The sequence below is a fragment of the Trachemys scripta genome, chromosome 1 (assembly GCF_013100865.1).
Source record: "Trachemys scripta elegans isolate TJP31775 chromosome 1, CAS_Tse_1.0, whole genome shotgun sequence".
Lineage (NCBI taxonomy): Eukaryota > Metazoa > Chordata > Testudines > Emydidae > Trachemys > Trachemys scripta.
Genome location: NC_048298.1, coordinates 111,297,803 through 111,309,933, shown reverse-complemented (window position 1 = coordinate 111,309,933; position 12,131 = coordinate 111,297,803). Strand labels below are relative to the sequence as shown.

Sequence of the window (12,131 nt, the reverse complement as noted above, 5' to 3'; positions counted from 1 at the left end):
TGTTCATAATGTCCTGATTCTTTCCAGACTCACTCACTCACTGAAAGACAATTGAGTTGATCTGTCAGAAAATTAACTTTGCATCACTTCTTCATGGAGCTAAAAAGTCTGTCGTAACACATGACTGCTTGTACAGAATATGGAAAGAATGCAGAAGAGGAAGGATTGGAATGTTAAATCCAATTTGTTACAAATCGGTAATTCTTTCCTTTTGTGCTATCTTATGCCATAAACCTAAATCTGACTGAGCGTGAGTCTACACAGCCAAAGCTGTGCACAGGTTAGCCTACCAAAGTGACAACAGCAGTGAGCACAGCGCAGCACGGACCTCAGAGTTGGCTAATGAGCCGAGTACGTACCCAGGGACCATGCAAGGCTTGTACTTGGTCCCTGCATGGTCACACTGCATGGTCTTCACTACTACCGTTATCTACACTAGCTGGATTCAAGCACGCTTGTGTCAGCTAGCCTGCACACCACTTTTGCTGTGTAGACAATCCTTCGGGGGGAGGGATAGCTCAGTGGTTTGAGCATTGGCCTGCTAAACCCAGGGTTGTCAGTTCAATCCTTGAGGGGGCCACTTAGGGATCTGGGGCAAAATCAGTACTTGGTCCTGCTAGTGAAGGCAGGGGGCTGGACTCGATGACCTTTCAAGGTCCCTTCCAGTTCTAGGAGATGGGATATCTCCATTATTTTTTTTTCCCCCGTGGGCAAGTTATTCCATTATTATCCACTTTGGAGTCTTTAGCAACTTTCTCTGATGCATCTGATACTGGGCATTCTTAGGGACATGATACTGTACTAGATGATCTAATCTGGTTATGGCAGTTCATATGGTGCTAGTTAATCCATTGGTCAAAGCTACTGAGGAACTCTGGGTAATTTTCTCTGGGAGGGAGAATCACAGACATATATTTGAGGAAGTAACAAGCATGTTAACAGATATATTTGTTTTAAACAAAAGACACAACTGAGTCTGTGCCATTCGAGAGATGGCTGGACAACTGAGGAAAACCAACCATCCCATTAAGGGATTCTTCTGTTAACTCAACTTATGTTTTCACTTTTCCCATTCAATACCCCCTTAAAAAGTCATCTGCTCAATATTAATTATCATTACTAGTACAACACCGAAAAAGCATGCCGGGTTCTTACCAGAATAAAACAAGAGTCCAGATTTTTACAGATTACAATGCTGAGCAGAGCAATGCCTAAATACCTTTAAAAATCTGGACCAAAATCCTTGCCAAGAAGAATTTACAATGTAATATTAGACATGTGAGGCAAAGTGTGAGGGTAACAAAAAATTGTAAGGGATGTGGTGTAGAAGGACAAAGGTTATGGTAATAAGCAGGAGCAGATGGAGTCTCCAATGCAGCACAGATCCTTTCTTCAAGCACACATCTCTATTAATTAAGAAGGGTATAGGGAAGAGAAAAATAAATAAATATGTATCAGCATAATCATCTTTAAATAGATTTTCAAAGTTTCCCATGTGAGATCTTACCAGACCTTTAAACATAAATGTCTTTATTCAGAAAAAAGAAAATCAGTCTCAATCTTAACTTTTGTCTATTAAAATTCAGAACATAACCATTATTTTAAACAGAACTGTTTGCCTTGGATTTCCCCCCCACACTTTATGATTTAGAGAGTCTGGCTAGGGAAAACTATATTTAATTAGGCTCATTAACCTTGCAGTGTGAACACTCCTTTTTTTAAAAAAAATAAGTCATCTGCTAGTCATCTGCATAGTCATGTGGCTTCAGGGATAAAAGCAATTAAAGCAGCTACATTACAGCTAATTAGCCAATATTCTGTAATCACTCTCTTAAAGTTTACTTTTTCCTCTGAAGACATCTGAAAACCTTCAAAACTGTAGTTAAAGTTTTAACAGGAAAACCATTCCCTTTTGAATTGGCAACACAAATCCAATAATACTAAGCTTTTCCATCAGTAACAAATAAATAAAAAAATCTGCTTCAATACATAACCTTATAAATACCCAATCTACATAACCCACTCTTTTTTTAATGCAGATTTGCTCCTGTCCAGAAGTTGGACTTCTATTTAATCCCTTTGAACAGCTAAACTGAATGCTTAAAAATAAAAAATATTTTTTTTTAAAGATAGTGTTTGCATTTTTAGTGGTAAAGTGAGAAATTCAACTAAACATAGTCCAAATCCAGCCTCCCACACTCATTTACATAGGCCTAATGAGTTCAACAGAACTACAAATATAAGTAACAGCTCAAGGATCAAATCTCATAATGGAATGTGTTAAATTGCTTACCACGTAAAGTGGGTTTTGAGGTTTGATTTTTTGAGTTCGAAACTATAATCACGTGTGACATTTTGGGTATCACCCAAACCAGTAAGGGGCTCTGTCACTGCATACATTGCAACTCTGGGGGCCTTTGTGCTGTGCAGCGGTTGTTCAAATTTCTGAAACCAGCGTTACTTTTGACACTAACAACTAACTCTTCCAATCCCAGGTCTCCCCAAATATGTCCATTGCAAGTTCTTAATTACCAAACACTCAAACAGTCACCCTTTGGTTCGTCATCCCTGAAAGCATGAAGTCAGCCCCTCAGTTACCAGCTCACTTTGGCACACACACTATACTCATTTGCACAATTGAGACCCGCTTGGGATAAAAATAAACAAAGTCCATTTAATAGAAAAACTACAGATCCGAAGGTGAAATAGCAAAGGAAAGCAAACATATACAAGTTACACAGAAAACTAACATAAAGATGCAACCTTTCTGATTAGATACAATTCCCCTTTCTAAGAAGTGTTACCTATTACCTTAAAACAGTTTCTTAGCCTACCCCCTAGCTATACAAAGGACTCAGGGTTTGTCTACACTGGCACTTTACAGCGCTGCAACTTTCACGCTCGGGGGTGTGAAAAAACACACCCCCTGAGCGCTTCAAGTTTCAGCGCTGTAACGTGCCAGTATAGACAGTGCACCAGCGCTGGGAGCCGCACCCCGAGCGCTGGTACCTACACCCCTCGTAGACTACACAAGCCACGTTAAAACACTGCTGCGGCAGCGCTTTAGCGTTGCCAGTGTAGACAAGCCCTCAGCATTCACGGACAGCCTGGAAACTAACCCCTAAGTTCTGGATACTCTTCAGTTCAAACCCCTTCATTTTAAAAGGGGTTTGAATTTTGTTTCCACCTCAGTCACTAAAGATATTTAAAGTGGGGACAACTCCTTCCTTTCTTAGTTCCTGAAGATTGGGGTTTTCTTTTCAATTTCAAGCTGTTCCCATTTGCTCTGGTGGTTCCTTACTGTTTTTTCCTGGCCTAGCCTATATAGATAGGTAAGATAGATATACACCACACACATATACACACACCCTTCATAACCATATCCTATCTCATGATTAAGTTTTATGTATTACAAGCTTTCATACAAGATCTTACTCTATATATTGTCACAGTAAAATAATATAGTATGCAATCAGTTGGTTTAACTGCTTATTTTGGGAGGGTTAAACCTTCTGTTCTCTTGTTCGGGTGGCTGGACCCTGCTTGTCACATCATGGTAATACAGTGGTCCTTGCTCCTCATGCTAGGCTTCAGCAGGGCTGCAGTCATCTCTGTCCTTCCATGGCCGCAGTCTAACTGGATCCATGCAGGTGACCCTCGCACGCATAGACAACCCCATTGACCTCAAGGGGACTCTGCATAGTTACAAAGATCCACCTACTCAAATCCAATTATTATCAGGCATGTTAGGAATCTGCAAGAGCTCCTGTATTACACACAATCACACAAATTACTTTCCACGGGTCAAATCGATCCATTCTAAAATTAGAGCTGGTCAAAAACATTTTAAACAACTCACAATAAAATTTTAAGTTGTCAGTTTTGCAAAGTTCAAAACAGACCTATTTTTCATGGAGGGGGGACGGGACATTTATCAGATTTTTTTTCACATTACCTAAAAACCTAGTTGCGGGGGGGGGGTAAACAGAAAAATTTTGATAATGGTTTTTACAAAAATGTCATAAGAAACGTGCACAGAGTCAGAACTACATGAAATTTTTCACAACGCTTTCAGCTAATCCACGGTTGAAACTGTTTTTTTTCCAGAAAGGCCATTTTTCAACAAAAACACTAGTTAAAAATTGTCCACCAACTCAACCTAAGAGTATTTTTACAAATATTTTCATTCTTTATCCTAGAGGTGGGGAGAGCAGTGCTAGGTGGAGGAATAACCCTGGGCAATGTGGAGTCCCCCACTTCTCCCAAGGCATAGAGAAGCATGAGTTACTATAAAGGCACACACACGTAAAGAATGCAATCAGGAAACAGGTATGAAAACCTAAATAAAATTACATTAAACAAATGTCAAGGTTGCAAAGTCGAGCACCTAAAAGTTATGAAATGACAAAATTAAGATTGCCTGTGCTCTGAACTCCCCTTCTCCCCGCCCCAGCTCCTTTCCCATCCTCTCTCAAGCTCCTTCCCTTGTCCCCATCCCTGCAGCTTCTCATCCTCCCCCATCTGCATTCCAGTTAGGTTGCAGCCTCCTACTCTACCATGCTGCCTTGATGCCAACAGAAGGCACACTGAGAGCACAAGAGACAGTACTGTGAATCTCAAGAAATCAAAAGTCATGAGTTGGCCCTCAAAAGTTTGGCCAAAAAAATTACAATTTTAAACAAAAAAATTTTGTGCGCAGTCTGTCCTTTGACTTTGGAACTCCCCCGCCCCTCCCCAGTGTGGCAGGCAATCAGTGGTGCCCACTCTTCCAACTCATCCCCACATCTGCCCATCCATCTGCCCAGCATTAATCCTGTCCCTCAATGCCCCCCCCCCCCATTCTATCCCTCCCCTCCGTTCAGCCTCCCTACTCCATCGGACCTCAACACCCTCAGTTCAGCTCCGCCCCCGGCAACCTCCACCATCAGTTCAGCAGCTCCCACCCCACTCAGTTCAGCCCCCTCAGGTAACCTCAATAGGCAGTGCTACCAGCCCATCTTATAATAATAAAATGGGGCATCCAGTCTTAAGCAATGGTTAATGTTTAATGCTTCAAAGGAAGACAAAGAAATAAGTCCTGAATGAGAAACTGTAAGCCAGTTTCAACCTTGCTCTAATATTAGTTTAATAAGCACAAGAAATGTTTAATATTTAAATCAAATGGCCAATCACAAAAAATCTTCAATTTAAAAATTAAGCCAATATAATGATATTTACATCCTCTGTAAAGCACTTTCACATGCACTAATGAAAATCACTATATAAAAGCTAGGTATTAATAATACATAAATAATAATAATAATATGCTCTCTCAAACAAGGATGCCACACTGCATTATATAAATGCCACTTTCCAACAGGCTAGATTGCACATGTAAATGGCTCAGAAATGCCAACTATACAAATATATACCTTTCAAATAAACTAGATTATATTCCTGGTGGAAAAATCCCTCCATCTACTCTCAAATTTCTGGGTTAAGGAAAATGGGAAGGATTTTATTTGTTTGTTTGTTTGTTTAATATCCAAGAATGAACTTTGTCCTCAGAATAGGGTGACCAGACAGCAAGTGTGAAAAATTGGGATGGGGGTGGTGGGGTAATAGGAGCTTGTATGAGAAAAAGACCCAAAAATCGAGACTGTCCCTATAAAATCGGGACATCTGGTCACCCTACCTGTCTGCCCTGGCCCTGTGCCGCTCCCGGAAGCGGCCAGCATCACGTCCCTGCGGCCCCTGAGGGGCTGGGGTGGATGGCAGAGGCCTCCGCATGCTGCCCTCACCTATGGGTACCTCCCCCAAAGCTCTCATTGGCCACGGTTTCCTGTTCCTGGCCAACAGGAACTGCAGGGGGCGGTGCCTACAGGTGAGGGCAGCGTGTGGAGCCCTCTGACTCCCTCCCCCAGGAGCCACAGGGATGTGGTGCCGGCCGCTTCCGGGAGAAGCACAGTGCCTGCAGGGCCATGGGGGTGGCAATCCCATGGGCCGGACTAAAGCCCTGATGGGCCAGATCCAACCTGCGGGCTGTAGTTTGACCACCCCTGCTCTACACAGACTAGCTGCATCTCTGGTTTTAAGCATCCTTCTTTTTATCTTCCGTCTGTAACCTCTGTTACAGGGCGTCCCTTCTTCCTCTGATGAGGCTACCTCACATGAAAATCCCTCTGGGAGAATTATGATAAACTTCCTGGTGGAAAGTCTGTATATCAGTTTGCTAACCCCACAGTGAACCCAAATGAGGCAAGGGGAGAATGCTAGAGGCATGTATTACAAAAGTCACTCCTCTGGGGAGAATGCTTTCCAGCAAAAGTCTATTTTATTCATCTGATATAGACGTAGCCTGTGCCCCACCAAAGCAGACCAATGGTCTATCAAATCCACTATCCTGTTTCCAGTAGTCTATACCTGGTGCTTGAGAGGAAAGTGGTAAAATACACAGATTAAGCACCTGGTCAGGGCATCTTTGGAAGCAGTGTGGGAGGGGAGAGGGCAGATTCCTTCCTCCCTGGATGCCTGTGACAATCAGTTTATACATAAATACGAGAGATTTATTCCCCAATCTCAGCATGTATAACTAAAAATGTTGGATTGTAAAATCCTCTAGCCCTTTTCAGAATCTGCCTTCAGTCCGTGACTGTCTTGTGGCAAGCAAATTTCACTGGCTGACTGTATTCTGTACAAAGTGGTATTTCCTTTTATCTGTTCTAACTGCACCTGCCCTTAGTTTTAATCAAGTAACTTTCTTTTTCTGATATTATGGGACAGTGGGAGAGGGTGCAAGAAGATGGAATTGATGATTTTTTTTATACTTTATTTTACAGAAAATAAGGAATGTAAAATTGCAGTAAACAAAGAGTGATTATATCATATGGCATGAGTTGAGGACAACAGTCTCACTTTCATTTATGGAAAAGATAGGCATTTATGGAAAAGATCCTGGCACCTTATAAGACATTTTAGATGTACAAGTGACATGTTTTTGCAATAGAATAGAAGAGAAAGGAAGAAATCAAATGGAATAATCTTTTAAAAGTCTTTGTAAATATATTTGACCACTAGGTGTCTACTAGAAAACTTGAATCACCATCCAACGATTGTGTGCAGCAAGCATTGCCAGGTAGGCATGAGGCAAATGCTTTGCACTGCCATTGAAAAGATTAGTACAAGCTAGCTAAGTCCTGAGAATACCTGCTGAGCCCTCCCATGTTGCATAGGTCTAGGAGAAAAGGTTTGGACAGTTGCCATCAAAGCAAAGCCATGAAAATGGCAGAAATGTAAATGTTCAAAGTGTCTTTATTTTATGCTTCTGACTCTGATATGAAAAACTTTCAGGTGATCCGACCAAATTCATTCTCTGCATTCCCCAGTGTAAATATGTAATTGACAGTTAAATCACTACCTCTTGAGAATCCATTGGTGTCCTCAGCTGCTTGTCTGCATGCTCTGTCCACACAATGCACTTTATTTTAAATGACTCTTTCTGCTTGAAGTTTATTTTACATCTAAAGAATTAATACATACAGGACCTAAGCAATCCAAAAATATTTAAAACAGCAGCACTGCAAAGTTTTCGAAAAGAGCATTTGATTTTTTTTTATTATTTTATTTGTGCCCATTTTGGAACACCTTAGGCCTGTTTTTTTTAGAAATGCTGAGCACCCATAAGTCCAACAGAAGAAAATCTGGCCCTAGGTGTCTCAGATTTGATTCCCAAACACTAAAGCACCTTAACATTTGGGACACAGTCTATGTCACTGCATAAGGAAGGTTTTACTTAACTAAAAAAAAAAGACCTGAAATATTAATATCCTTTAAGAAATGGATTTAAAACATTCTTCCAATATGCAGGCAGGAAAACCTCTAACATTATTTTACATTTTAAATGACACCATTAATCCTGATGGATCCCACAGTGGTTTCCATACTATAATCTTGCACTCAAAATAAGTCAAGGAGGAGAGCTGTTTTGGAGAGGGGAAAACAATTAATTTCAGAAGGGAATACTTGCTATAGAAGTGTTTTGAACATACTTGAATGTGAATTACAGAGAATAAGTGGTAATAATAAATTTATGTAGTACTTTTCTGTTGTAGATTTCAAAGTACTTTACAAATCATTATTTTGGAGTTTTGTTGTAGAAGGTAGAAACCAAGGTATAGAACGGTTAAGTGACTTGGCCAAGGTCATGCAGCAACTCATGAACTCAGCCAGAAATAAAAACCAGGTGCCCCTGAGTTAGTCCCATAACCTATCCACCAGACAATACTACCTCCATTATGTATGTGGATCTATTTGAGGACAATTTACTAAGAGGGATACAATCTGCTTTGCCTGGTAATATTATAGGATTCTACATAAACACTTCACAGTGAACCACATATATAGTGATCACCTAAGATGTGAATATTAAAGTAAGTGTTTACATGTGTTTTTTTTTTTTTTTTAAATCTGCATGAATAAGGTTTGCACATATCCTCCAGTATGATGGTGTGAGTCAAACACTGAATATTATCATACATATGCCAGCAAAAAGATGCCTTTCAGATAGAGACACTTAAGAGTCATTCTCCTGTCACTTCAAGTTACCCCAGATCATACACTAGATCAGTGGTTCTCAACCAGGGATACGCGTACTCCTGTGAGTACACAGAGATCTTCCAGGGGGCAGAGGCAGCAGGTTTGTATAATTTTTGGTGGTGCCCAGAATGGGTCCAAGTCCTGCCCCCGCCTAAGGCTCTGGGAGGGAGTTTGGGTGCGGGCTCTGGGCTAGGGCATGGGATTGGGGTGCGAGAGAGGGTGAGGGGTGCGGTGGTTACCTCAGGCAGCTCCCAAAAGTGACCTCTGGCAGCAGCTCCTAGGCAGGGGGGCGGGGGATCTCTGCGTGCCACTGCCCGCAGGCACTGCCCCTGCAGCTGCCTTTGGCCTCATTTCCCTGCCAATGGGACATGTGGAGTTGGCGCTTGGGGCAGGGGCAGCACACGGAGACAAACCCCCCCTCCCAGGGCCGCAGGGATGTGCCGGCTGCTTCCGGGAGTGGTGCGGAGCGAGAGTGGGCAGGAAGCCGCCTCAGCCTCACTGTGCTGCCAGTGGTGGTGGCCAGGGGCCCCCGGGCCCTTTTAAATTGCCTGGGGACAGCAGGCAGGGCCAGGAGACGTTCCAGAGGAGGCGCGTGGGGGTGGCAGGCAGGGATGGGGGAGAGACTTGGCCCCAAACATTGGTGAAGCCATGCCCCTGAATATTCCTGGAGCACGGGCACCATGGGCCCATATAACTTGCCGGCCCTGCCAGAGGGTACATCAACTCATCTAGATATTTGCCTAGTTTTGCAATAGGCTACATAAAATGCACTAGCAAATTCAGTACAAACTAAAATTTCATACAATGACTTTTTTATACTGCTTTATATACTATGCACTGAAGAGTAAGTACAAAAGTTTATATTCCAACTGATTTATTTTATAATTATGTGGTAAAAATGAGAAAGCAAGCAATTTTTCAGTAATAGTGTGCTGTGACACTTTTATATGTTTAGGTCTGACTTTGTAAGCAAGTAGTTTTTAAGTGAGGTGCAACTTGTGGGTACGCAAGACAAATCAGACTCCTGAAAGGGGTACAGTAGTCTGGAAAGGTTGAGAGCTGCTGCACTAGATCACTGTAATTCAGCAGCTTGCTTGTAGGAAATGCAACATTTCAAAGAGATGGAAATAAAAGATGTCCTTTTGGTTAAAGATAATGTAATGGAGGGCAACAATTTTTTTTTTTTTTTTTTAAACCAGTAATCTTGTGGGAAACTCAGAATCAGTCCAGGTGGGGAAAATAATTGCTTTCACTCCAGGAAAGAAAAAGGAATGTACAGAGAAAGGTGAATCCCTTGATTCACACGAGGATGCAATGAGTAGAAAAACATCCCATTCTCTCACCACCCAATAAGGTTGGTGAAAGGAACAGAGAAAACATTGATTCAGTCAGAACCTTAGAGTCACAAAACAATCAGGGCAGGGAGTCCTACCTTGTTCTTGTGGCACTGTCTGCATTTGTCTAAAGCTGCTTGGAACAGCAGTGGTGACAACTCCTGAAATGTTTTTCTAAATCTTGCCCTACTGGGGTATTACTTAAAGCCTCGGGTTCCGGAGATAGATGATTACAAGCGAATCATAGCATTCATTTAACAACAAAATATATTTCCAGTCCTCATGGTTATGGAGAAGAGCTTGACAATGTGACCCACGATTAGCCTAAAGGCTAAAGAACAAGGAAAATAATTTTTATGGCTTATGATTTTTTAAGCCAATCTCATGATGTTGGGGGCCCTGACTCAGGATATTTGACTTTTGGGGTGTTCACTACTGAAATAGTGTGAAAATCTGTTTTATAAACACATCCCGGGATTATAAACCAGGATTGGAATCAGCCTCTTCATACTGCTTTGTGAGCAGTTGCACCCTTGGACTTTTGTTCTCACAAATGTTTATGGACAGCAAATTGTGGGCCAAGACCCCACATTTGTTTAACCAAGAAAATAATCCGTTTGAGAAGAAAGCAGTTCATAAAAGTAAGGTCAACCATTGTGAAAACAGAAAAATACCGTGTGGCACAGATGACTAATCACTAAGTTCAAAGAGCAAATTCCAAATATTTAATCATCAAAACCTTGAATGATGCCATAGGCTGAAATATGCTCATAAAAGCTACTCAACAATTTTACATAAAACAAAAACTCCTTTAAAACTGTGATCTCCTCTCAGACAGTGCACCAGCAGGATAATTCATCATATAAAAAGTTAGCAAGTAATAGTTCAAACAGATAGAGACAACCCCAAGATGATAATTCCATAGCACAACAACTTTCAAGCTTTGGAACAAAAAGAAAAACTTTCAAACGGTTTCACAGAAGTGAAACTGTGTAAGACATACCCCAGCCCAGTACCCTAGCCACCCAGCTAGAGAGAGCCTCTCTTTCTCTGTCCTTCCTGATGAAAGTTTTGTGGAAATTGACATGTTCCCATCTTGATACTAACTGTTCTGGAGGGGTCCATATGTCATGTTGTTGGGTCACAGCTAGCCCATGCTAACCTCTCTGCTGTCCAGGAGGCACAGATCTACCAGCAACAACAAAACGTGGGAGTCCCATTATTACTTCTGCACACACATCCCTTCCCTGAAGGCTCAGGCAGGGTTTGGGGTGGGTAAGATCCTTAGCGCCCCAGTGGGCTGTTGACAGCTTCACCTCCGCTGGGGAGGAGTCAGTGCTGTCCCCTAGACACCTGAACGCTGGACAATGTTTTGACTCTCTCCGTGTGTCTGCTGCACGCTCCCACCCCTCCATTACACGTGCAGGCTGCTCAGTGGGGAAGATCAGCTGCTGTCTCTTACCCAGCTCCATGCCCGGGTTTCTAGCCGACATGATCAGCACCAGCAGCAGGCCCCCCCGCTCACGCCCCGCGCTGCCCTCGGGCCAAAGCAGCAGGGTTGAGTGCGGTACTTCCTGGGTACGCCCCTGCTGAGCCCTTCGCTTCCTCCCCTCACGCGGCGGGCAGGAAACACGGATCCCGGGCTAGGCTGGTCATTCGTTCCCCCACCCAGGCTGGGAGGGGCTTGGTGCGCTAGCTCCGCGCTGGCCAGCTGCGCCTTCCCACCAAACTCAAATCTGGCCCTTCTGCTGGGGAGGAGAAAGTCTGGGGAACTCGCGCTCCCCAGTAATAACCCACCCCCTTACATTGCTGTCTGCAGGCAGGGACAGCCCGTCATTAGCTCCTTCCCTTCCTCCGTTATGGACTTGTGCGTTGCTGTCGGCATTGAAGGCAACCACTGCATCTTCCCCACGTGCACAATCATACTTTGCTGTGTATGCCTCTGGGGACATAAGCCACTGCCCCGGCACAATTATACCTCGCACTCTCCATCCAGGGGATGCTGACCAGCTCCCTCAACGAATTTGTTAATCTCTAAGGTGCCACAAGTACTCCTGTTCTTTTTGCAGCTACAGACTAACACAGCTGCTACTCTGAAACCATGAATTGTTATCAGCTGGTAGGGAATGTTGGCTGGTGCCCGTTTAAAGTGGTTCAAGTGTTTTGGTAAGGGCAACACCATCCTACACTTCTTTTGGAAAAAAAGGTAGTGTATAGGGCTTG

At 42.9% G+C, this 12,131-nt stretch overlaps 1 protein-coding gene across 1 annotated transcript in view; it reads right to left on the bottom strand.

The window, feature by feature from the left end:
- Positions 1 to 11,534, bottom strand: part of DERA (deoxyribose-phosphate aldolase) — an 89,260-nt gene extending 77,726 nt beyond the window's left edge. The window contains exon 1 of the mRNA XM_034781929.1: positions 11,371 to 11,534. Coding sequence (XP_034637820.1) covers positions 11,371 to 11,401 — 31 coding nt within the window. The 5' untranslated portion in view covers positions 11,402 to 11,534. The remainder of the gene's footprint in view (positions 1 to 11,370) is intronic.
- Between the last annotated feature and the right edge of the window lie 597 nt (positions 11,535 to 12,131).